General features: G+C 42.5%; 2 protein-coding genes, 1 long non-coding RNA gene and 1 other non-coding gene across 35 annotated transcripts in view; 1 reads left to right on the top strand and 3 right to left on the bottom strand.

Moving 5' to 3' along the window:
• Nucleotides 1-604: 604 nt before the first annotated feature.
• Hax1 (HCLS1 associated protein X-1) lies at nt 605-4,270 on the bottom strand. Of its 5 annotated transcripts, none has more exons than XM_005080199.4 (7): nt 4,131-4,270; nt 3,348-3,610; nt 3,011-3,198; nt 1,411-1,462; nt 1,175-1,281; nt 968-1,058; nt 605-866 (listed from the first exon to the last, which is right to left on the bottom strand). In XM_005080199.4, the coding sequence occupies exons 1-7, from the start codon at nt 4,181-4,183 to the stop codon at nt 781-783; spliced, it is 840 nt and encodes a 279-aa protein (XP_005080256.1). In that variant the 5' UTR covers nt 4,184-4,270; the 3' UTR covers nt 605-780. The 5 variants fall into 5 exon arrangements, with proteins under 5 accessions (XP_005080256.1, XP_012976002.1, XP_021088725.1 ...); XM_013120548.3 differs by having other exon boundaries at nt 3,071-3,198; XM_021233066.2 differs by having other exon boundaries at nt 3,348-3,648; nt 4,131-4,266.
• Nucleotides 4,271-4,376: 106 nt separating this feature from the next.
• LOC121142426 lies at nt 4,377-12,066 on the top strand. 2 transcript variants are annotated; one of them, XR_005879451.1, is made up of 4 exons: nt 4,377-4,458; nt 5,849-5,961; nt 6,723-6,854; nt 11,984-12,066. It is a non-coding gene; the product is annotated as an uncharacterized LOC121142426 (long non-coding RNA). The 2 variants fall into 2 exon arrangements; XR_005879450.1 differs by lacking the exon at nt 4,377-4,458 and adding an exon at nt 4,658-5,216.
• Ubap2l (ubiquitin associated protein 2 like) overlaps nt 5,817-25,672 on the bottom strand; it is a 54,318-nt gene continuing 34,462 nt past the window's right edge. For 6 of the 27 annotated variants that reach the window (XM_040752355.1, XM_040752354.1, XM_040752353.1 and 3 more), the window contains 13 exons: nt 25,276-25,330; nt 23,457-23,631; nt 22,904-22,976; nt 21,319-21,514; nt 21,144-21,232; nt 17,614-17,667; nt 15,462-15,543; nt 14,841-15,058; nt 14,059-14,164; nt 9,165-9,232; nt 7,901-8,098; nt 7,437-7,487; nt 6,073-6,601 (listed from right to left, as the gene is read on the bottom strand). In XM_040752355.1, the coding sequence (XP_040608289.1) occupies nt 6,506-6,601; nt 7,437-7,487; nt 7,901-8,098; nt 9,165-9,232; nt 14,059-14,164; nt 14,841-15,058; nt 15,462-15,543; nt 17,614-17,667; nt 21,144-21,232; nt 21,319-21,514; nt 22,904-22,976; nt 23,457-23,631; nt 25,276-25,330 (1,461 nt within the window). In that variant the 3' untranslated portion in view covers nt 6,073-6,505. Of the gene's footprint in view, nt 5,930-6,072; nt 6,602-7,436; nt 7,488-7,900; nt 8,099-9,164; nt 9,233-12,030; nt 12,425-14,058; nt 14,165-14,840; nt 15,059-15,461; nt 15,544-17,613; nt 17,668-21,143; nt 21,233-21,318; nt 21,515-22,903; nt 22,977-23,456; nt 23,632-25,275; nt 25,331-25,672 lie in introns of those variants that run through there. The other 21 variants (XM_040752358.1, XM_040752367.1, XM_040752362.1 and 18 more) reach the window with 8 other exon arrangements.
• LOC121142512 lies at nt 15,624-15,758 on the bottom strand. Its single transcript, XR_005879555.1, has one exon. It is a non-coding gene; the product is annotated as a small nucleolar RNA SNORA58 (small nucleolar RNA).

Here is a 25,672-nt window from a genome sequence, read left to right as displayed (position 1 = left end):
ATAAAGATAAATAAAAAGGCACACACCTTTGGTCCCAGCACTCAGGAGGCAGAAGCAGATCTCTGAGTTCAAAGCCAACCTGGTCTACATAGGGAACTCCAAGCCAACCAGAAACAACATAATGAGACCCTGTCTTACAAAATACTCTTTGTCCACAGAGTACAAATTATCTCATGAATTATTCAGACAGTGGTCCTGTATTTATTTAGGGAAGCAGTTGTCTTACTCTCATACAAACACCTTTTGGCAATCTGAAAATTCTTTTCTAGAAATGTTACTGGAATTATCTCTAGTCATTTCCTTAGTAAGAATATCATTTTCTTCTTGTGTCTGTCGTTGATGAGGTCTTGTTTTGGAAATGGAAAACATACTTAAAAAATAATAATGAAGGACTAGAGAGAGACCTCAGTGGGTAAAACTATCTGCTGTCAAGTCAGAGAACTTGAGTTGGAACCCACACTGTGAACAGAACTGACTCCTACACGTTGCCCTGACCTCTACCCCTGGTGTACACACACAATATAAAGTTGTAAGCCAACATCATTTTGGAAGCCCTGGAGATGGGCCTGGAAAGCAGAACCTTGATAAAATCAAGACCAAGACCTTTAGCATAAATAAAGGCTTTATTGGTCAGTTTGGACGAATCACAGACTGGCATAAGCTCAATTAATTGTTTCACACACTCAAGACCCTTAGGATGACACAAAAAGCTAAGCTTATTGGCAATGGGCAACAGGAAGGGAGTGGAAACGACTTGAAGGCTTCTGAAGGTTTACAAAGCTACCGGGACCGAAACCAACGTCCTAGGAGCAAATCCAGGATGGAAAAGGGGTCATCCAGAGCTGAAGATCTTTCTGAGACTGGATCTAAGGAAGAAAGTTGAATAAGACAGAGGGAAGTATCAATAGGTAGGCATATCCATCCCCAAGGAGGCCAGAGATGGCTCTCTGAGTCACTCCTAACTTACCATTTGTGGAACTGTCATGTGCTTCCTGATGGGTCACTGTGGTCTCTCTCCGACCCTCACTGTCCACCACGGTGCGGTGCTCCTCCACTACCTGTGAGAAGTCCCAACATACTTTTAAGGCTACTATGTTGAGTTTAGTGTTTTCTTACACAAGCCCTTCTTTCCAGAACATTCTCTGGCCAGTTTAACTCTTCTCTCTCAACTCACCCCGTCTGGCTTAGTGATCTTGGTCACAGAGATGCTCCTGAAATAGGATTTGGGTTGGGGTTGAAGAAGTGGACCGAGACCTTCCTGGGAAACCTGGGAGTCAAGATCTGGAATGGCAGAGAGATAAAAGCCAGAAGAGGGTGGAAGGAAGAAAACAGGACAAGTGTGTGAGGAAGAAACTTCTGAGAGAACTTTAGGAGAATGACATGGTAAATGTACCCTCCCTCTAGACTCACCATTGTCCTCTCTGGCTCTAGAATGGGGAGTTGCAGGCCATATATCATCCAACTGTAGAAGAAGCCACACATAATGGGTGAAAAGACACCTTCCAATCAGAAACGTGAAGGCGCAGAGACCCCAGACTCCTCCAAAACGCCAGAAACTTCCATTTGGGTAGTTTATGTTCACACACCTTCTGTAGTCACATATGGACTTTTATCAAATAGGCTTCCTAAAACTGTCTTGCATCTTCAAGATCGGTTTTTTGTTTGTTTTTGTTTTTTCAAGACAGGGTTTCTCATTCTGGAACTCATTCTATAGACCAGGTTGGCCTCAAACTGACAGAGATCTGCCTGCCTCTACCTTCCTAGTGCTAGGATCAAAGGTGTGTACCACCATGCCCTGGTCAAGATCCTTTCTTCCTTTTTTTTTTCTTGGTTTGTGTGTGTGTGTGTGTGTGTGTGTGTGTGTGTGTGTGTGTGTGTGTGTGTGTGTGTGTGTGTTTTCAAGGGAGGGTTTTTCTGTGTAGACCAGGTTGGCCTTGAACTCACAAAAATAGGTTTATTTCTGCCTCAGGAGTGCTGGGATGAAAGATGGGCAACATCATGCCCAGCTTCAAGACCCTCCCCCCTTTTTTGGGGAGGCAGGGTTTCTCTGTGTAGCTTTGTCTTAATCACGAATTGAAACTAGTAATTAAAAAGAGCAGAATATTTCCATTTCCCTTTTGTATTCTATGCTCCTGTATTGCAAAAAGAAAACAGAGCCTGGAGTTGGTGGCACGAGCATGTAATCCCAGCACTTGGGAGGCAGAGGCAGGTGGATCTCTGTGAGTTTGAGGCCAGCCTGGTCTACAGAGTGAGTGCCAGGACCGGCTCCAAAGCAATACAGAGAAACCCTGTCTCCAAAAACAAACAAACAAACAAACAAAAAAAGCAAAAAGAAAACAGAAGAAACAGAGCTGGAAAGACAGCCCACAGATTGAGAACACTTGCTGCTCTTTCAGGGGAGATCAAGCAGTATTCAACAATACCTCATCACAGGCACTCATATGGTACACAAATAGGCAGACACACATACACAAAATAAATCTTAAAAATAAACAAGAGCAACAAAAAGCCAAACAAACAAACTCAGAGGCAAGGGAGGCAGATCCCTAAGTTTGAGGCCAGCATGGTCTACATAGCAAATTCCAGGACAGCTAAGGACACAGAGAGACCTGGTCTCAAAATACATAGATAAATAGAATAAAAAGAGGGTAGGGGACACTCTTGCAGAAAACCAGTGTATAGATCCCAGTAACAACCATCATAATTTGAGTTCTAGGGTATTCAGTGCCCTCTCCTGACCCCTGTGTGTTGCAAAGACATGCAAGCTGGCAAAACACTCCCATGTGATGGTGTGCCGGTCCATTTTAACCCTTAAGTAGAGGCAGAAAGATCTTTAAATCTGAGGCCAGTCTGGTCTACACAGTGAATCCCAAGTCTCAAAACAAAAAGCCCAGCAAAGAAGAAAATCCAGACAAATGCACTTAGAGGGGCTAGAATTCCAACTCAACTCTAAGAGATTCCAGTAAGGGTTCCAGTCACTGCACTTCAGGTACTTTCATAGAGTACTCACCCTATGAAAAGGACCCTGAGACCCCCAATCTGGAGCTGGTTTGGGGGATTCAGGTCTTACATGACTCTCCAAGACCCCTTCAAAGATCCTGGGTTGGTGACTGTCTGGGTACTTAAGCATTGAGTCCCGAAGCGTCTGCCCTTCCCGCAGTCTCTCACCAGGTGTTTCTGACCCAGGACCTGGAAGTTCTATAAAAAGTTGGCAGGTGATACCGGGATAGCAAAGGACTTAAGACACTGAATCTTTTTGAAATTAGCTTTTGCATATCCCCAACTACTCTGCAAGGTCTGTATTTCACCCACTAACCCAATATCCTCCCTCAGGGAAATCTACACACCAGGAGAGTGGGAAGGCAAGGTCCAGGCCCCCATCTCGCTGAAGATGCTATTAAAATCGCGTACTAGCTCATCAAAGCCAAAGTTGTCATGGAATCGCATCCCTCCTTCTGGGCTGAAGCTGAAACCGAATTCCTCCGGAGGTTGAGAACCATCAAACCTATAGCTCCCTCGACCCCACGTGCCTCTGTCTTCTTCCTCTTCGTCGTCATCATCATCATCATCATCATCTCGAGTCATCCCTCCAAAGAAGGAATCTCTGTGGCTGAGAGTGAAGGCAGATAAGCCACGAAGATTTCAGCACTGTATAAGCAATAAAATCAACCCAAGGCCAGTAAAATGGGACAAAATGTAGGGGTCTAGGCAGTTGAAGAAAACACTGGAGAATTGGCTTCCAAGTCAAAACAAAGCTCGTGGTCTATTAGGATTTTGTATTGTTTCTAATTAGAGCCCATGACAACCTCCCGACACCTCCCAAATGCCCCCCACCCCCAGTGTCAGCCCACTCCTGCTGCTCATTTACTCATTGTCCTCTTCCCCAGACCCCCATTGTCTTCTCCGCCCAGGTCCCTGTTGCATCACCCCACTCTGGAGAAAGGTACTGTTCTCTCCTCTTCACACCGCTTTGGTTACTGTGGCGTGGCGAGTACTCAAGGTTGAGATTTCTATCCTCTCAGCAGGAGTTGAAGGGGGCGGGGAAGGAAGCTTTCCAAAAATACGGTGAAGGGGTCAAGCGTCCCCAAAGAACACTGGCTTCCTCAGGTCCAGCCCAGAACTACGCTCACCTCCGAGGTCCACGAAAGCCGAAAAAGCCCCGGAAAAAGTCAAAGAAGCTCATTTCCGTAGGTGCCCTAGGAACTTTTAACTTCTGCAGAACATGAGTACCACCTGACCGCCAGCTTGCGCTACTCTGTCAGATATAGCCAGGGTTCAGTATTCGCTGCCGGAAAGCAAGTCCGCAACGCGGCATTGTCGTAAAAAGGCTGTAACCCGGAGGAGGAAGAGGCGGGGTTGACGGCTCCTCGGACGCGAAGCTTCTTATAGGCTACCTTTCAGTTTTGAGGGTGGGCGGGCATACGGAATCCCTACAGTCCAAGATCACACCCCTTCTAGGTGATTCTTTCCCGCCTATCTGCCAGCCCCCAAGGGGTGTTTCCGTTACTCTCTTGATGGTTCCAAGTAAGCCGCCAGAGGGGGCGGCCTGTCCGGAGCCCCGCCTCGATCCCCGGCTCAGAAAACACGCCCACTTTGTGTTTGTTTTTAGACTGATGTGACGTCCAACACTACAGGTTGGGCAAAGTGTTTTACCAAGCTCCTTCCAGGGCTATTTCCCTACTGCTGGATAAAGACATGAGGATGCTAGGAATCTCTTCAGCTACTAGGGAGTTAGTTCTGACCATAAAAATTCTCTTAAATGTGTTTATTCGACACACGGTTTCTCTGTGTAGCCAGGGCTGTCCTGGAACTCTATAGACCAGGCCTACCTCTAGAGATCTGCCTGCCTTTGCCTCTGCCTCTGCCTCACAAATGCGGGGATTAAAAGCGGTTGCTACTATACCTACCTGCTCTTTTAAACTTTTAAAACAGACTACAACCAACAAGGTAAGATTTATACTAGGCAGGGAAGAGAAACTACTGAAGCACCCTGATAGGAACAAGACCGTGTAGTTTAGAGATTCAGTGGTGCAGGTCTTTAATCTCTGCGTTCAAGAGGCAAAGACAGGTGGATCTCTGTATGAGGTCAGCCTGGTCTACACAATGAGTTCCATGCCAGCCAGAGCTACATGAGACCTTGACACACCCTTCCCACCCAAGTCATACTTGCAGTTTGGGAAGTCTGAAGCTGAATCTCTTGAATCCTTGGCAATATGGTAAGTCTCAGGCTCTTCTAAAGAAAAATAAAACTCACCTTCCCACGTAATTGAAGTTCAAAATGTTTTACCACAACATGCCCCACCCCTTATCTTGCTCTACACCACTCACCCCTTTCCCAGAAATTGGGCATTCCTAAGGTCACATAAAACAGGCAAGGCAGGGTACGCTATTAAGAACTTTTAACCCTAGCACCTAAGAGGAAGAGCCAGGCAGACCTCTGAATTTGAGACCAGCCTGGTCTCTATACCAAGTTACTGCCCAGTCAGGGTCACACAATAAGGCTGTCTCAAAAACAAAACTCAGGCAACAAGAACTACTGTACTCTACTTCTATAAAGAGAAGACAGTTGAGCTTTAGTTTTGCCAGTTAACAGATAAAGTTGGCATCAGACTTCAAAATCCCTTAAAATCATGCTTATATTCCCAGTCCTTTTTCTTTGAAATATCCGTATTCCTTCCCCCTCCACTTCCTGAAACTTGATGTAGATGAGGCAGTTTCTAGAAGAAATGAAGTTTTGTAGTGGTTCTTTCCAGTCACAGGATGTGAAAGGGAAACCCCCTTAAGGGCAAAATATTAGCACATTAAGGTGAGAGTTCTTAAAGGGCAAAGATTTCACTTTATTCCACAGCCTTCGAGCCAGCTAGAAGAGGCCCAGTTGGTACGGTAATACTTATTCACCAAGCTGGTCATCGACGAGAGTGAGGATATCCTAGACGGAGCAAGAATGGGCAGAGGCTGAAGGTAGAGGTTTGGTTTTTTTCTCCTTTTTTTTTATATATATATGTATATATATACAAGACACATTAATCCATTAAGTTTGAGAACACAGTACAAAAAAAACACTTCAACTAATTCATATGACAATGCTGTTCATATTTATGACGCCATTTGTTTTGTGTTTGGTTTTCCTAATGATAAAGGAGGAGACTTAGGGCTGTTGGGCTGATATATATTTGGGGCAGGGGTTCACTTCCCCACCTCACCCATACACCACCAGGGTGAACAGGAAGAAGTGAAGGAAAGGCAGGGCCCACAGCAAAGTTTCATAATCTTGAATGCAAAGAGGAAAAGGGGGCGGGGAGAAAATACAAATCCTATAATACATACAACAGGATGGGATGGTATAGGAATGGGACAGACATGAAGCTGAGGTGTGGGATGGGCCGCTGGGGGTGTGGAGCAGCGGAATCGCCCCACATTCTTTTCTCTCTTTGATGCTGTTTCCATAGTTTCCAGGCTGAGAAGCCCTCTCAGAAGATGGGACCGGGAGAAGAGGGTCAGGGCCTCAGTTGGCCCCCCAGCTGTAGCTGTTGTAGGCAGACTTGTTGGTCTGGGGCTTCTGCGGGATGGAGCTGGTCTGGCTACGTTGCCCGCTGCCCGTCTGCAGGGGAATGGGAGGGTTATGGGGAAGGAAAAAGGTGTCTAGTTAGTGGGACCAATCTGTAATATCTTCAAGTGGAAATGTCTAAAATAATTAATGCTCTCTCATTTCCTTTACTTAGAATCTACTATGAAGTTTACTTTTCAAGCACGGAAAATTCGGTCTACATAGCCTCTTTTACAAGGCAGCATTTTTTTTAAACCTTAAAATAGAGAAAATGAAAAGTGGACAAGAAAACTTTGGATATAATATGGTGAGTTGATTCTATTCCTCTTCAGTTGTCTTCCCCCAATACCCACTGCTCAGGTCTTACAAAAAAAAAAAAAAGGCAACTATGAGAATTCTGGCCTTTTTGAAGTGAGTGATCACAAGATGTTTACATTCTCATCTCTGTGAATGCCTCACTATGGAAAGCTATCTTTGAGAGCAAGGGATTCGCCCAGCCACCTATGTTGGGAACTCTTAAGTGGTCTCTCTCTCTCTCTTTTTTTTTTAACCACCCTTCAGATTCACCCACCTCCACACATTAATTAATGTGAAACCAATTCAAACAAAGTAGGAAAGACCTGAGGCATCAGGCTCCAGATGCTGCCCCACGAATCTTTTCCATTGTGGTAACCAAATGTTGTCCAGAGTTAGGGAAGGGTAGAAAGATAAAGAGGGTGTTGAAGGGGGGAAGGAAGAGAAAGGATGGGGAGGCCAGAGAGCTTAGCATAGTGTTTCTGTTCGTGTATCCCGATTTGTGATTGGGTAGGCTTTTCAAGTTATCTGAGGCTGTGGAGGTAAAATGGGGACTAAAAAGAAGTTGGTTCAAGCATATTATCATTTTCATTACCTGCTCCTCCTGCTGGCGCTGGCAACAGAGAATCATCTGCAAATATGGTAGCTGAGGCAGAACCAGGATATATGGAAAATAAAGGGACAAACTTTTGACAATAGAACTCCACCGTTAGAAGGGAAAGCTATAATGTCAGGGAAGGGAGAAGGCTGGGAGAGGTTAAAAGGGAAGGTGTGACCCAGGTCTGACAGGATGAGGACAGCTGTGCCACGGGAGGTGGAGGAGAAAGGTACCAAAGGAACTGGCAAAAGGGTTTCAATCAGGCCCATTCTCTCGTGCCTCCTTTGCCAACTGCTCGTGTTATGTGCGCTTGTGTCTGTATGTGCTGTGTGCCCCTGGCTGGCACTGGTGAGGGCTGGGTGAAGGTGGTGGGAAGGAAGGTTAAGAAAAGGAAAAGGGAGGTAGTTTTAAGGGACAGGAAGGAAGAGGAAGGGAAAGGAGACAGGGGGAAGGGTTATTACCTGGCCATCCTGCTGCAGATGATGATGAAGGATCTGAGAATGTGGCTGCTGATGGGGGGTCAGAATATGCATAAAGGGGGCAGGTGGGTAGGCAGCAGCTGTGGCTGGATTGATGGGCCCTCCACTTCCTAGGGCTGAAGGCAAGTTGAAGGAGGCAGCAGGAGTACCGGAATGAAACCCTTGTTTCTCAAAGGACTGCTACACCAGAACAGGAGGAGAAAGAGTAAAAGGATCATTAGAAGAATCTTAGGACTCTCTGAGTCCAAATACCCCTTTATCCTCAGAAAGCAGCATGGTCAAAAACAACAGCACACATCTCAAGTCAAACATTCAAAAGTTTTAGTTCCTAGCTCTGCCTTTTCATAGCTCTACAATCCTAGGCAAATTAACCATTCAGCCTCAGTTTCCTCATAAATAAAAGAGGTAAGTCAGGCAGTGATGTAGTCCTGGCTGACCTGGAACTCACTATGTATACTAGGTTAGTCTCAAACTCCAGAGACCCACCTGCTTCCCAAGTGATTGGGATTAAAAGGTGTGTACCATCATGCCTGACCAAAGTAAGATTTTATGGGGAGCTTTGACAGTCATCTTCCTGCTTGATGCTTTTAACAAGAGGTCAGCAGTATCTTTTTGGTTTTGTTTTGGTTTATTTTATTTTTTTGAGACAGGGTTTATTTATGTAATCTGGCTGTCCTGGAACTCCCTCTGTAGACCAGACTGACCTCAAATTCACAAAGATTAAAGGGGTGCTAAGTGGTTTGGGCATTCCTGCCTCTGTGGTTTAGCATAAATTCAAACTCTTTAGACATTCAGAAGAAATGAACAAACTATGAGATACTTTGTTTATGGAAGGTTCTGGGACATAAAAATGACAACAGACATACCTATAGATAACTCAGTAACAAATACCTCACTTATTTCCATTCTTGGTTATGGATTTACATGAAACAAAATTAGTTTCCTTCCATTTCCCTATTTATTCTCTTGCAAAGTTATGAAAATGGTAGTAAGTGGGTAGGTAGGTAAAGGGGCCAAGACCATTGCAAAGTAAATGACATCACATTACAATTTACCACACTTGACCTTCCTATGACATTTCTCATTTTTTCCCACCTCAGAGGACTAAATGTAAAGTCCTAGAGAAACTGAAGCCTAGAGACATTCATTTAGAAAAGGCAGGATGGGTTTCTGACAATTCCTGAGGTTGTTCTAACAGCAACTCCACCTCCAGGTCCTCCTACTTTTATCCAGACCAGGCACCTACCTGGGTTTTGGAGTACACAGAACCCGAGATATCTGGCACACCCGTGTTACTGGAGGTGACTGATACACCTAGGGGAGGAGGAAACAGAGAGGATTAGCTCTGTTATCAGCCTAGTTTCAGTTCCTAGGACGTGATGTCTGCAGCCTTTCTAGCTATAGCACTGCAAAGGAATTTTGGTATGTTTTCTTGACCTTTAAATCAATTCTGAGATGCCAGAATTCATGACACCAATGCTGCCTAGTAGTTCTTTTGCCCTTTCTAGATATTATGTGTAGAATACATGTGTGAATTTCTTTTTGAGGGGAGTAAGGGGATATGAACAAAATCTCAGCATATAATTTCAAAGCAGGATAATATAAATTTAATGTCCATTGTGAATCAGTCTACACAGTTTTACCTTTTAAGATGTGGATAACCTGGTTCTTTCTATTCTACAAGATACTTTGGGGCTCAAAATGCTTAACACTACATTGTTAAGTATTAGGAACAGTCCAATGGAGTCCCCAGAGTGCTTATTCTCAGAGCTTCAGTTCACTTAGCCTAACATCTCTGATGGAAGGAATGCTAGGCTTATATCCTTGTAACTAAAAGGGCTGGCATAAGATGAATTTATAGCTCTATAATTTTAGTGATATGGGGGATGGGGAGGACATAGTAAGGGGTAGTCTTTCAACCTATACAGAACATAAGAGCTTTAACCCATACCTAACTCCTGTTTTCTGTTGAGAAGTTTCCTACCACCAGTTTTAGCCTGTAGTTGTATAACCCATTTTAATTTGTTCTCAAACTAAAATAAACATACTACTACATTCTTCCTTCCTGAGGGTATTGGTCAATGAATCAAGAAGATAGGAAAAGCCATGGGATAATCTAGCATCTCACTAGAGACATTTTAAAATAAAAATGTGAAAAATAAGTTAATTTAATTATGAATTTAATTCACAATATTATTAGTTCCTGTAAAGATAAAAAGGAAATCAGAAAAACTACATTCCGGTGCTTTTAGATTCTTGCCTCCAGAGGTACATTATTTTATTTCAGGACCATGCTGATGGAGCTTTTTTATTTTTAAAGAAGTGATGTGTTGATAAAAATCACAAGGAATCTTCCATTCACTCACAATTCAACAAGTCTCCATACAAACTCCAGAACTCAAATTCTCCTAACCAATGCCTAGAACAAAGGCAGCCTTTAGGAGTTAAGTTCACAATCTTCCAACAGAATGTATTTTAAGGGTTAAAGATTTAGTCACTGATTGTTTTTCTAACCAGCACAAGGACCAGGGTTTGATATCCAGCATCAAGGGAAAAACGGTTAAACTCTACCACATCCCAAGTCCAGAGTGCCTTTTGAAAGGAACAAATACAATTCTAGGGGAAGAAAAAGCTGAACCACAGAAACAAAGCAAGAAAAAAACTACTGCCCCAATCTCTGAAGCCTTAAACTGCATACTGGGAAGGCAGAGTGAACAAACGGAACACATCAAAGTCTTCTGGAGGTAGCAGAGATTTTCCTTCTTTCTCTTTTTAGACCCCAGATGCCTATCTGACAGAAAAATGAGTAGCAGACACAACTTTAAGTTCAGTTATGAAAAGGCCTGAAGCTAGTGATGTTTGATGGGCAAGGGAGATGAGCCAGGATACAGAATTATTTTCAAGAAAAAAACCAAAGAGACAGTGAGTTATCTTTAATAGATAAGTACACAGCTTACTTGGTTACCTTCTGCAAAGAAGCTAGGGTGTCTACACAGGGTAGGAGAAATTACTAACTGGATCCAAGCTGAGTGGTAAGGAGAAACCTTGGCTCTAGCAAGCTCCTACCTTATTTTATTTTTACATTAGTTCAGGTTTTAAATTGTATAGAAGATAGAACTAGAAATGCAAGAAAAAAAAAAGAATCCTGTATAGTAGCTTATAACAGCTTCTATGTAAATATTAGAAAAACCTAAAAAAAAGCAGACTTTGTCCCCTATTTTCACTGGTTATTCTAGAGATCCTCAGAAGAAAGTTTTGCTCTTCTTCCCATCACATATGTCCTGCCTACCCCAACTTCCCAACAGTGATAGAAATCATTACAAAACAATGTAGGTGGTAGGCAGAAGATACAAGAACCCATTTCTCTTACTTAGCATAACAGCAACTTGGAAAATTGGTTACATTCTATAGGACCAGAGTGGTAGGAACTACAAAAAGACAGCTGAATATCTGGTTTCCAATTAAGCAAGGGTGGTGGTCTAACTGTTCCAATTTATGCTATACACCAACGGTTGATGGCGTACTGGTTAGTGAGTGCATGGAGATCAAATCTTCCACCAGGAGTATGACCAAACATCTCACATATCTTTGGCTACATCCACAAGTAAAAAGTGACTAATAATTCACAGTCTCTGAAAATTCATCAAAGCCCGAGTCATCAACTAAGTGATCACTAATGACCTGATCAGATATTAATCAGCCAGTCAGACTTTTAGAACCAGATGTAAAAATTAAGCCTTGGATGATACTTCCCTAACAACAGCTTTGCACACCCATCTCTTTTGCCTTTCACCATGATGTGACACTAACTTCTTGTCCTTTCCCCTCAGCCCATGTCAAAGGCAAGGGGATGATCTACATGAAAAAGTAAAGACATAAAAGCATGGGAAATCAGTTTTGTTGTTTTTGTTTATTTATAATAACTTTACCAACCAATCAATAGGCTGGAAACAGGCTGTTTTCCCTCCCCCAACTTAAGAACCACTATACTGAAACACTAACAGCTCTTTGGCTATCCTGGGGTTGACTGAAACGACCACCCTCCACCCTTTATCCACAATACAGCATTGGCTCCTACTGTCCAGAAAGACATGCACGGAAAGAACGCAGAGTTAGCTAAAGAAATACCACAGTTTATTGAAGACTACAAATATTTTTGTTACAAGTTGGAACTACATGCCTTCCAGAAATCAAAAGCAACAGCAGGTGTGTGCATTGATGCTTCGGAGGTGCTGCACCGCTCGAACTCGAAATGGGTAAGACAGGGTCAGACACATGGGGGAGAGGGAAATGGGGAGGGGCAAATTCAAAAGCCCAGAGGGTAACTCATTTCCCCAAGCCATGCAGGGCATGGCCTCAGCTCAGCAGGCTCTCCTCAGTGGTCTGGTTTCTGAAACAAGACTTCAGTGCAAATTTATACACACACACAAAACACAGCCCCCAGGCTTGGGCCAAATTAGCTCTCAGCCGTCCAGAAATGCTTGTAAGGGGGTGGATATTTTCTTCCTAAAAGGAATCAAATACATAAAAATAAATGAATTTAGAGGTTGATGAGGAACAGAATGAAAAGAGCCCTCTGTTATGGGTTGGGAACTGGGGTTCTCAAAAAGCTGCTATTGCAGATTTCTGAAATCTTAAGGTAGGTAAGAAGCTAAGAGTTTCAAAATCAGATTCCAACTCTTATCAATCATATAGCCTTTACCTGGACCACTGAATACTTAACTTTGGGTAAAGCTTATACTTTACCCAAAGATTAGGCTAGGCCTTGCACAATGAGAGAAGTAGTCATAAGGAGTATGGGTTTTAAATCTCAAAGGTTCCTCAAGATTTTTAAAATGTGTATCATGACCCAGTTTTAAAGGTCACAGTTTAAACCTCTATGTGTCTATTAATATCTTAAACTACTGGTTGTTTTCTATGCTCAGTTCTTCAATTACTGAAAAGCTTGGTTATTTACCCACCCTGAGCCCACAGAAGCGTGAAGAACACTTGTTGGTTCCTCTAAATCCTGTAAAACTATAAACAGGAGGCAAACTTTTAAAGATAACCCTCAAGTCCAACCCATTAGCAATGGCAGCAACCACCTCCCCAGAATCACCTAAAAACCATTAAAAAAAATTTACATGGAATTGTTTCCAGTTTTCTCCTGGACCAAAGCATGGTATACATACCTATTACCCCAGTACTTAGGACAGTGGCAGAGATTGCTACAAATTAGAGGCAAGCCTGAGCTACACAAAAACAAAACAAGAAAACAAGTAAGACAGATGTGGTAAGACAGAGATGTGGAGGCGCACACCTTTAGTCCCAGCACTCTGGAGGCAGAGGCAGAAAAATGACTGTGGATTCCAGGTTAACCTGTCTAAATATTGAATTCCAGTACAGATAGGGCTACAAAGAGAGACCCTGTTTCAAAAGGACATAAACCAAAGAAACCAAAATTTAAAACCCCATAAAGTTAAAAAAAAAAAAAAGAGGAAAAAACCCCACAATAGCAATTTTCTCTTCATCTCCATCCTCTAAAAGTAAAGTATCCATGTCAGAGAAACAAGGGCTAGGCTACATGTATCCAAAAAATCTCTGCACTTCTTTCTCTGCCATTAGATATCTGGCAGGTCTTTCCAAGACTAAAGCTATACAAATGAAGAAGAAATCTAAGATTTCAAATCTCACTCTAACTTGTAGTCAGTCATGTCTACTCATTTTTTCTACACATTATAGGTCTAATAGCTAGGGAATTAAAAAAGGAAAATCAAATAACAAAATTAGTGCTACAAATAAACTCATGCCAAACCTATCTTAACACAGTGTGCTAGCTAGGAAAGTGAGTCATCTATTCAAACCCATCTAACACTGTGTCAGCTAGGAAAGTGAGCCGTCTACTCAGCTCTCACACATATCAGGGAAATCTTGGGGCTCCTGCCCTGTTTCTCACCAAAACTCAGATTAGCCAACACATGCCCTTTGAACATTCCCACTGTGAATATGAGTGGATACATGCCCGAGTACAAGCTCTTTGTTGGTAGTGTTCTTAAGACAATGTTTGCTTACCCTCACCAACCCACTTTCAAATACCAAGTCTTTCTCCCATCCAGTAATATCCCACACAGGCCATAGAGCAAGCAGCCAAGGGAACTTACCAGTGTTGTATCCGTGAGACCCATATCCACTTGGCTGTTGGAAAGGAGTGGCCGAGGCATTCACACTGACATTCACACCATGCTGCTTGGAAGAGGTAGGAGCCACCTAAGAACAAAAAGAAATAGAATGAAACAGCATCAGATAGCATCTGTCTCACTTCCAAGGATATTTAGGCAGATATTCATCCTAAGGTAGGCTTGGCCACAGACTGAACGGTGAAATGGCTGGATGAGAAATATCCTCCAAGCGCTCCTGTACTTGAGCATTTAGTTCTCTCATTGCTTGAGGAGGTAGAGTCTTACTGGAGGAATCAGTGGGATAGGACTTAAGGGTTTGTAGCCCTATCCCATCTTCCGGTTTTCTACTTCCTACTCCTGGAACCCCACCATTATGGACTCTTCCCGTCAAACTGTAAGCCAAAAATTAACTTTATCTGCCATGAGCTGCTTTTATTCATGGTATTTTAAAATAACAACAGAAAAGTAACTAACACACTGTTTTCAGAACTGACCTGAACAGTCAAGAAACAGTAATTTGTAGATTAAAGTGATAATGGTAGCAGAGAAAGGAGGAGACAGCAAACATATATGTATCACAGTCCTCCTTTGACTAATTCTAAGATCAGGTAATCCTTGTTCCAATTAAAATCTCATATCCCTTGTTCCCAGGCCAAAATAGGCCAAAGGTACAAGTTCATCTTCATTTATTACTAAGGAGTCACTTAGCCTTGAAAGCAGCTAGGATGGTGTTCAGAATTGGGATCCGTCAGTCAGTTACTCACAGGGAACACAGCAGGCCCATACTGGAAGGTGCTGGGGAGGCCCGGGACCCCTGTGTAGTATGGCAGGCTGGTGTAACTGTAGCCAGGAGGCAGCGCCGGGTTCAGGAATGTCTGCTGCGTGGTGTGGTGAGTCTGCGTCTGGTTCTGTTGGGGTTGGGCCAAGGTTGTGGCTGGGGCTGGGGAGGAAGCATCCCCACGGCCGAACTTGGTGAGGTCACCTATGAAAAGAAGGTCCAGCTGCACACTCTAATGTATAAAGAGGTTCCCAAAATGAAACCTCCCCATGTTCCTCTGCCAACTTGTTTCCTTTAATCTCCATCCTACTCTTCCTACATTTCGCTTCTCCAAGGGCTTCAAGAACAATAGTTAAGGGAAGATGAGAAGACAACGATCAGTTATACATAAACAAAAGCCTACTACCAAAGCAGTGAGACTGCACTGTACACAGGGGAAAGTGGCACAGGGGGTACAGAGGGGCACTTCACTCATACTTCCTGGGAAACAAACAAAAAAACACACTTCTACTAAATATCTTAATTATGGAACCCTTCTTGCTACTAATTACATTCCTACCTCTAAGCCCAACATATCTCCCTGTTTTCAGCTCTATTCCAGTCCTACCAGAATAAGGGTTGCTGGCCAGGCTACCATCCCTTCCAGTAAGTGGAGTAGTGGGTGTGGGAAACGGGATACTGTAGTAATCCTAGAACCAAAATAAAAGAGCAGAGATTAAATTCCACAGAGTCCCCAGCATGAAAATCACAAGATGAGAGGAGGCAGGAGAAATGTTTGCGTACTGTGATTTACCCAGGTACTGATTAAACAGGTTAATGATCACATGAACACCAATTAATCTTGCATACACTGTCCCCCCTGCCTGACCATGAGTAGAGTCAGACAAGGTCTACGGATATGCTTGTTGAAGTACTACACATCAAGGTCTGGAAGGACCAACAAGGTTTAATCTTATACAGATCCTCCTAGCTAATTCTAAGAAAACAGGTTCTTCCTGCTGAGTGCTTAAGGTGAGTGTGGGGCCAGAGAGATTGGCTCAGGAGGTGAGAGTGCTTGCTACTTTGCTCTCTGGCATCCAAGTAAAAAGCCATGGGTACGTTCATCGGCATGCCGTAACATTAGAACAGAGGGTATATGGGTGGGAGGGAACAGAAGGGATACACTCAATATCCTTCTTTGGCACCTGAATACACATATACTCTTTTAAAAAAAAAGATGGTGCATGGGAGGCCGAGGCAGGTGTATCTTTAGAATTTGAGACCAGCCTAGTCTACATAGCAGTTCTAGGCCAGCTAAGGCTACATAGCCCTGGACACATAGACTGACCACTGGGATTAAAGACATGTGTCACCACATCCAGCCCTTCTGTCTCAAACAGCAACAAAAGCTGCATACAGTGCTCCCTGTAACTCCTGCATTTGAGGATTTGATAATCACCAAAACCAGACTGGATCACACAGCCTACACAATGAGAGCGTCTCAAAACAACAAAAGCTGGGCCTGTTGACACAGGCCTGAAATCTAACTAATTGGAAGCACAAGTCAAAGCTGAGGTCTTCCTATGTTCCAAAGGAAGTTCAACACCAACTTAAGCTAATACACTAAAGGCTCCGAAATATATTATTTGCCAAAATGTAAGAGTTATTTCCAATTACTCTTGTAAACTGCATGGCTGAAACATTAAAGGCTTAAAGTACATCATTTTAGGGATTCTAGGAAATTCATTAGTTAAGAAGATAAAAATAGGTGAAACAGAAAAAAAAAGAAAAGGAGAAAGAGGAGGGAGGGAGGGATGGAGGGTGAAGGAGGGAGGGAAGAAGTAAAGAAGGAAGAAGCAGGAGGAGAGGAAGAAGAATTAGAAGAAAAAGAAAAAAGAAGCCAAGGAGGTTGTATGTGGTGGTGAATACCTTTTATTCTAGTACTCTGTATACACAGCTAGGACTAAAGACCCTGACTCAAAAAACTAAACAAAACAGTCATGGGTAGTGATACATGTGAGTAGTCCTAGATACTTAGGAAACTCAGGTAGGAGAATATGAGGTCCAGTAGTTTGGGGCTATCCAGAAAAACATGCCAAGACACACCCCCTTTATTAAAATGAAAGAGTAGGGATACAGTTAGTAGCAGAGTACCTGCCTAGCATGCATAAAGTCCTAGTGTCAATACTAAGGGTCTCACAAAAAAAAAAAAAAAAAAAAAGCAGACCAGGAAATTAATATTGATAGGAAGTATGTTAACAGTTTTAATAGTCCATTTGAGATGTAGCTATGTAACATGTATTTTAATTCAATTCCCAGTATATATACACACACATATGATAAAGCATATGGGGGAAAAAAGAGAAAAGGCTAGGTTTATGACAGTGATTGAACAACTGAGAATTTGTCCATCCATTTTCTTTGCTTTTCTGTTTTTGTTTTGAAAGAAAGGGGCTAATGTAGCCCAAGCTGGCCTTGAACTCACAATATAGGTAACACATGTTTTGAACTCCTGGTCTTATCTCCTCTTCTCACATGCTGGGATTACAGGCAAGAGCCACAACTGATTTTAACACTAATTTTAATGTTTTTGCTGGGCAGTGGTGGCACACACCTTTAATACCAACATAAGAAGGCAGAGGCAGGCAGATATTTGAGAGTTTCAGGCCAGTCTGGCCAGTGGAGCAAGTTCAGGACAGTTAAGGCTACACAGTGAAACCCAAAGTTGAAAAACAAACAAATTTAATGTTATCTTCCAAATTTCAATCCCACATACTCACCAATGGAAATCTTGTCTGGAGCATCTGTAAATCATCATAACCATATACTTGTGGCTGCAAGACAGACATTTAACAACATTAATAGGAACTAGTCATGATAATTCAAAATAACATTAATCTTCAGTGTTAGAACACGACAGATTATTTCCTTCAGTTCCCTGTAAGTGTAAAGTAATAAAATACAAAGAGATTAAGTGATTCATGAAAGATCTTGAAGCGTCCCTTACACTACATACTATATATAAGGACTAGGCTGACATCAGGACCAGTAAGGGAGAATGGGTAGATTCAAGTACACGAACAGCAGTCACTGTTGCAGACCTTAAAACCTGGACTGAAATTTCTCTCCTAGACAAACTTACATTTTATTGTTATTTCCCCATATTTCTAGGAAATGTTAAAAAGCATAGATTATGGAGAATAGAGGAATGGATCAACAGGTAAGAGCATTCATTGCCTACTATTCCAGAGGAGCCAGGCTTGATTTCCAGCACCCACAAGTGGTTATACACAGCTCCAGGGAATCCAATGCCCTTTTTCTGGCCTCCAGAAGAACCAAGTGTATACACACACACACACACACACACACACACACACACACACACACACACACACACACACACACACACATTTTAAGTATACAATGAGGTGCTAGAGAGATGGCTCACTAATTAAGAGCACTTACTGTTCTTGCAGAGGATAAGTTCAGTTCCCAGCACCAACATTACTGAATAATTCTAGTTACAAGGGACCCAGTGTTCTTCTGACCTCCACAGGCATCTACCTCCAAATAATGCACATTCACAAATGCAAGCAAAACATTCCTACACTTTAAAAAATGTTTTAAAATGTGTACAGTGTAGGAGCTGGAGAAATGGCTCAGCAGTCAGGAGCACTGACTGCCCTTCCAAGGGATACAATCATATATGATGCAGGCATATGTGTAAATAGAGTACTCATATACATAAAATACATGAATTTTTTGTTTGTCTGCTTTTTGAGATAGGGTTTCTCTGTGTAGCTTTGGAGGCTGTCCTGGAACTTGGTCTGTAGACCAGGCTGTCCTCAAACTAAAAGATCTGCCTATCTCTGACTTCCAAGTGCTGGGATTAAAAGTGTGCACCACCACCCCCTGGCCTGTTTATCTTTTTTTGAACAAACTATGATTTGTCACATATTTCAGGCTGACCTGATCTTCCTGCCTCAGGCTCCCAAGTGCTAAGATGAGTGCCTACCAGAAAACAGCTGTTTCTCTTCACTGAAACAATACAGTTAACTGCTATAACTCTTTCAAATAATTGCATCACTGTCATATTTTAAGCAAGAGGAGTGTCTGCTTTTCTTTTTTGTTTTTGTTTTTCAAGACAGGGTTTCTCTGTGTAACAGCTCTGGCTGTCCTGGAACTCACTTTGTAGACCAGGCTGGCCTTGAACTCAGAAATCCACCTGCCTCTGCCTCCCGAATGCTGGGACTAAAGGTGTGTGCCACCACCACCTGGCTAATAAATTTTCTTTATAAAAGTACATGTAAAAAAGATATTTAAGGGGCTGGAAAGATGGTTCAGAGGTTAAGAGCACTGGCTGCTCTTCCAGAGGTCCTGAGTTCAATTCCCAACAACCACATAGTGGCTCACAACTATCTGTAATGAGATCTGGTGCCCTCTTCTGGCCTGCAGGCAGAAATGTATACTTAATAATAAATAAATTAATAAATAATAAATAAAATTTTTTTAAAAAAGATATTTAAGAAGGAAGGGGGAAGTGTTGAGAAGGGGAGTTTAAGAAGGAATGAGAAGAATAAAAGAACAGAGGGTGGTATGATCAAAATTTGTTATACCCATGTATGATATTTTCAATCAATAAGTTACTAAAACAAACAAACAAAAAAAACCCAGCCAGGGCCGGGCAGTGGTGCACGCCTTTAATCCCAGCACTTGGGAGGCAGAGGCAGGCGGATCTCTGTGAGTTCGAGGCCGGGCTGGACCGACAACCTCCAAAACAATACAGAGAAACCCTGTCTTGTAAAAAAAAAAAAAAAAAAAACCCAGCCAGGTCTGGAGGCCCATTACCTTTAAGCCCAACACTTAGGAAACAGAGACAGATCTCTAAGAGTCCCAGCCAACTACATAGTGAGACCCTAACTCAAAAAAATTTAAGAGTACTATCTAGATATATAATCTATTACCTAAACTTCTTCTCCAAGGTAGCCAGGTGGCTTTGTTTTGTTTTGCTGTTTTGAGATAGGGTAGCATTGGGTAGAGCTGGCTGGTTAAAACTCAGAGATCCACTTGCCTCTGCCTCCACAGTGCAGGGCTTAAATGCTTGTGTCACTACACGTGACCTAAGAATAGGTGGGTTTTGCCAGGTGTTGGTGGCACACGCCTTTAATCCCAGCACTTGGGAGGCAGAGGTAGGGGGATCTCTGTGAGTTCGAGGCCAGCCTGGTCTACAGAGCAAGTTCCAGGACAGCCTCCAAAACAACAGAGAAACCTTGTCTCAAAAAACCAAAAATAAAAATTAAAAAAAAAAGAAAAAAAAGAAATTAGGTGGTTTTTGTTTTTCAGTTTTTTTTTAATTGAGATAGGGTCTCATTATGTAGCTCTGGCTGCTCTGGAACTCGCTCTGTAGACCAGGCTGGCCTTGACCTCAGAGATTCACCTGCCTCTGCCTCCCCAAGTGCCGTGATTAAAGGAATGTATCAACATACACAGCAAAAACATGTGTTTTAAAATAGAATTTTTATAAATATTTTCCATCTTAGTGGGTATTGACTACCTGAAGGTGAAAGAAGATATACCAGATAAGACTACTATTGTCAGTCATTTATTTTCAGGCAGTTCTAGGTTTGAGTTCTAAATAGATCAAAGAAAGGAAAGATCTACAGAGGTAAGAGAATCAATAGCATTTATGAAATATATACTACACATTCTGGTCTTTGACGCTCAAGATCCAGAAATCCTATTTCATGCAGAACAAATACCCAGCAAAGGGCCTTGTCTAAGTTAGTCCTTCCTCTACATTTGAAGGGTGGGACCAGGATAGGTATTTCAGAAGAGTACTGACTGCTCTCCCAAAAGACTCAGGTTTGATTCCCATATGCAGGCACTTACAACCGTTTGTAACTCAGTTCTAGAGGATCCAATGAAGGCCTCCACAGACACCAGGCACAATATGGTGTTATAGACACACATGTAAACATAAACCCCAGATACATAAAAGGAAACAAACATATAAACCCTGTTAGTTTTTTTTGGCTGGTGATATAGCTAAGCAAGTAAGGTGCTTGCCACCCAACCATGCAAGCATAATTTGAACCTGCATAATGGTAAGAAGGAGAAAACAGATCCCAGTTTCCTCTGATCCTAGCACATAGCAGGTATACATATACACACTCATTAAAAACCTGTTTGTCTATATGTGGCTACCATTTATTTATTCTGCTTTAATTATTGTCTTCCACATGAAGCCAGAGCTACAAAGAATAGTCAGACCATCCTCAATTTGTAGAGAAGATCCTTCAGTCCCACTTACCGGGTAGGCATGTAATAGCCCTGGAGCCATAATATATGGATTAGGCAACAATGGCGGGACTCCAGGAGGAAGGTTGGGTGGAGCTTTTCCTAAAAGAGAAATTTTTATGTTGTCATACAATTTATTATCTTCTCTATCTCAGAAGAAATGCCATCCATGTATACAACAAAGCTACCTGAAGTTGTAGCAACTGAGCTTCGAGTTGAGGCTGTGACAGTAGAGTTGCTGCCCAGGCTAAGGCCTAGACTACTGCCACTGTTCAGACTGGAGGAGACACTGACCACTGGGGGAGGTGCTGAGACAGTGCTGGCCGTGGTAGAGAAAGTGCTGGAGGAAGAATGGAGATTCGCTTCACTCTCCACACTTGTGTGCTTCAAAGGGGAGCAGTGGAAGATAGAGGAAACAACATTAGCAACAGGTAGGAAAGATAAGCAATCTATCTAGAATCTTCTCATCAAATTTGCAATTAAATCCGGCAGTGGTAGTGCAAGTCTTTATCCCAGCAATCAAAAGGCAGAGGGCAGCCTGGTCTACAGTGCTACTTCCAGGACAGCTAGGGTTGCCACAGAGAGGCCCTATCTCAGAAGAAAAAAAACACTGCAATTAAAAAAGCCAACCCAAGAGTACCAGGATTCCCTAAAAAGAAATTTCTAGCTACATTTGTAGCCATTGCCCACTGACCATCATCATCCTATTCAGAAAAAGAGCAAAGTAGGTGGGGACACAAATGTCATAGGGACAAGCAGCATCTGTTAGTGAGGGAATAAAGCTAAGAATTAAAACGTGCGTCTGTCTTTTTCCCACACTTTGGTGGTTCACTAGTTCAACCTATAAGACTAGCTGACTCACTAGAAGAAAGTACCAGCTCTGACTTAAAACTGAAATTGTTTAATATTGGAGGCTCCTAAGTAAGTTTTAGCCCTCATACCCTTTCCTAGACAACCCTAGTTTAATTCCACCCAAAAATTTACAACTGTAAAGTAATGACTTCTTATCTATCACTTTGATGAAAATGTCCTATTTCAAAGACTGATATTTAGCATTTCCCAGGCTAAGAACCACTGTATCAGTTAAAAGATATGATTTTTGTGTTGTTTTACTGCTGGCTTTTTTTTCCTTTTATAGTTCTAGGGATTTAACATGGACCTTATGCATGTTAATGATGTATTATTCTATCATTGCCATGTAGCCCTGGCTGTCCTGAACTCTCTCTGCAGACCAGGCTGGCCTTGAACATACAGACATCTGCTGCATCTACCTCCTGAGTGCTAAGATTAAGGTGAATGACATCACAGGCTGTGAGTATACCTCCATTTTTTAAAAAGGTGTATGTTTTCCTGTACTTATCAGAGAACACAAAGCCCCTACCTACTTTTGGTGTAACAGAAAAAGCTGAGAATTTCAGTCATGTTCTACAAGTGCAGAACTTCTGAATTCTTTTGGCTTCTCAATATCCTTTTACTTCTTTTCCTACAAACCCCGTTAAATCATGAAGAAAATCTCTAAATTTCCCCACTAGGTGAGCTAGGTGAGTTAAATGCAAGCCTGTAATCCCAACACTACAGAGGCAGAAGCAAGGGGAACTACCCATGAATTTGAGGCCTGACAGGGCTACATACTTAAGACCCTGACTCAGGACAGAGGGAAAACCAAACAAACAAACAAACCAAAAAAACTACACAACTTCCTCTTGAGTCAATCTTAGGGTTAGGAATTTAAGTCCACAAACTACACTCTCTCTCTCCAAGCATCATACTTACTAAAAGAGTGGATGTCGAAGTACGCCCAGAAGATGTTGATGAAGAAAGGGTATTCTGCTGTGTAGATAACGCACTATAATGGGGAAAAGGTCACCATTAACATAATGCTATGGTTACCTGACCTGGAGCTCCAATTAAGAATCTTGGCACCCCCAAAAAGCAGAATACAGGAGCAAGACCAAGACCATACTGACATGTACAATGGCCAGTTTCCAAGGCAATGAACAATTGTAGCAAGAGTAGTTGCTAAAAGCAAAAAGACTACTTTTGCCTTTACTTTCCACAAGAGCAGGGCTAGGGTGGTCTCTGTTGGGTAACGATTAAAATAAGACAAGACAGAGGCAGGCGGATCTCTGTGAGTTCGAGGCCAGACTGGTCTACAGAGCGAGATCCAGGACAGCCTCCAAAATACAGAGGAAAAACCCGTCTCGAAAAACAAAAAACCAAACAAACAAACAAACAAACAAAAAAAACCAACAACACAAATAAGACAAGACAGCTACCACTGTTACTGAAACTCACAATCCCAACCTCAATTCTCACCCCAAATCACCTGCTGTGTTGTGTGGTGGTGGTATTTGGAATCTCCTCACTGTGGCTCAAACCACTTAAAGAGGATGAATGCTGATTGGCTGTCGTCAGTAAGGAAGCTGCAGGTACTGTTTCATTGAGAGAGGGTATACTAGAAGTGGAAGGTGAGTCAGATTTCACTGCAGAGCCTGTAGCACCTAGAAATAAGGAAAGATTTCCCTTCATCAGAAAACAGGAACTGTCTATGAGCAAAGAAGAACTACAGTTTTCAACTACTCAAAAAAAAGGGGGGGTTTCAATGAGGACAACTCTTTTTTGTTGTTTTTCGAGACAAGGTTTCTCTATTTAGCTTTGTAGATCAGGCTGACCTCAAACTCACAGAGATCTGCCTACCTCTGTGCTGGGATTAAAGGCATGTGCCACCACTACCCAGCTCGAGGACAACTCTTTAATTTCAGGCAGTTAACAACACATACTTCATTTGCCCAGTGAAAGAAATCAATGGAATCACTACTTTTAAGGAGGGAAGGAGAAAAAAAGTTAACTATAAACTCTGAGCTGGAGGAGATAGTTCAGTGGCAGAGTGCTTGCTTTTATCATACATCAGGCCCTGGAGTACATTCCTAGCACCACATAAACCACCAGATGGCCTGAGTTTGATTCGGAGATCTCAGTCAATGAAGACTGGGGGGGGGAAGACTCCTGAGAGCTGTTTTCTGGCATCCATGAGTGCTGTGATATGTGCATGCCTGTACTCACAACATCCTCAAAAATTATTAAAAGTAAACTTGAATTTTTAAAAAATCAACTAAAACAGAAAACTAATTATGCATGGTGGCTCAGGCCTATAATCTAGCTCACAGAAAAATCATCATGATATTGAGGCTAGCTGTGGCTACAGAGTGAAAGTGTGTTTCAAAAACAAAAGATGGTGGCTAAAGAGATGGCTTAGCAGTTAAAAGCAAAGCCTACTCTTTCAGAAGATCTGGGCTCAGTTCCTAGTACCCACATGGTATTTATATAAGTTCCAGGGGATCTTCACACATACATAAAATACATAAAAATAAGCATTAAGCCATGTGGTCTTTAATTCCAGCATTTGGGAAACAGAGGCAGGCTGATCTCTGTGAGTTTGAGGTCAACAAAAAAAGAAAAGAAACAAAGATATGGGGCTAGAGGGATGGTTCAGCAGTTAACACTCAATTCTTGCAGACAACCCAAGGTTCTATTTCCAACAACCTACATGGCATCTATACCCAGTTCCACGGGAATGTGACACCCTCTTTGACCTTGATAGGCAAACAGGCACACACCTGGTACAGTCACATCAAACAAAAACCTCAGAGAAATTGAAAGTTATGATCAATTCCAGCACTTATAAGGCTGAGGCAGAAGTATTGAAGGCCAGTTTGTGGTATATCAAGAATCTTCAAAAAAGAACTAAGGGGCTAAAGAAATGGCTCAGGGGTTAACAAAGATGCCTCTTCCTGAGGATCCAGGTTCAATGCTAAGTACCCGGTACTTTACAACTGTCTGCAATGTCAGGTCCAAGGCAGCCAATGTTCGCTTCTGGCATCTAAGGGCACTAGGTAAAAGCATGCGCGCGCGCACGCACGCACGCACGCACGCACACACACACACACACACACACACACACACACAGAGCAGGGTGCAGTGGCACACATCTTTAATCCCAGCACTTAGGAGGAAAAATGGGTGTATCTCTTGTGAGTTAAGAGGCTAGCTTAGTCTACACTACCCTGTCTTACAAAACAAACAACAAAAAAACCCACATTAACATTGAGGAAAACAACTAAAACCAAATCCTGGAAAACACTTACCTTCAACAGATTGCGTGGTCTGCAACTGCGTGGTCTGCACAGAACTGAAACCATTCTGGAGCAAGAAATGAGCAAGAACAAACTTGTCAAAGAGATGCTACCAGTCATTTCTTGGAGCTTAGATAGCCAATTTGGTCAGATAGTAGGGAACTGGAAAGATAACTCAACTGAGTACCCAAGCTCAGTTCCCAACGAACATGTTGGACAGCTTACAACCACCTGCAACTCCAGCTCCTGGGGTTCCAATGCCTCTGGCTTCCTACAGCACCAGTACTTGTGCACATAGCCATTCCTTCCACCCAGTAATTTAAAATAAAATGATCCTTAAGACCTATCCTGCTGGACAGGTACTGCACACCACCTTTGGTATATCCTACCCTTTTCACCATGGTAAGAT

Source organism: Mesocricetus auratus, unplaced genomic scaffold (genome assembly GCF_017639785.1).
Source record: "Mesocricetus auratus isolate SY011 unplaced genomic scaffold, BCM_Maur_2.0 Super-Scaffold_100009, whole genome shotgun sequence".
NCBI classification, from domain to species: domain Eukaryota; kingdom Metazoa; phylum Chordata; class Mammalia; order Rodentia; family Cricetidae; genus Mesocricetus; species Mesocricetus auratus.
Note: the sequence above shows the minus strand (reverse complement) of the source record. Positions and strands in the feature narration are given on the sequence as shown.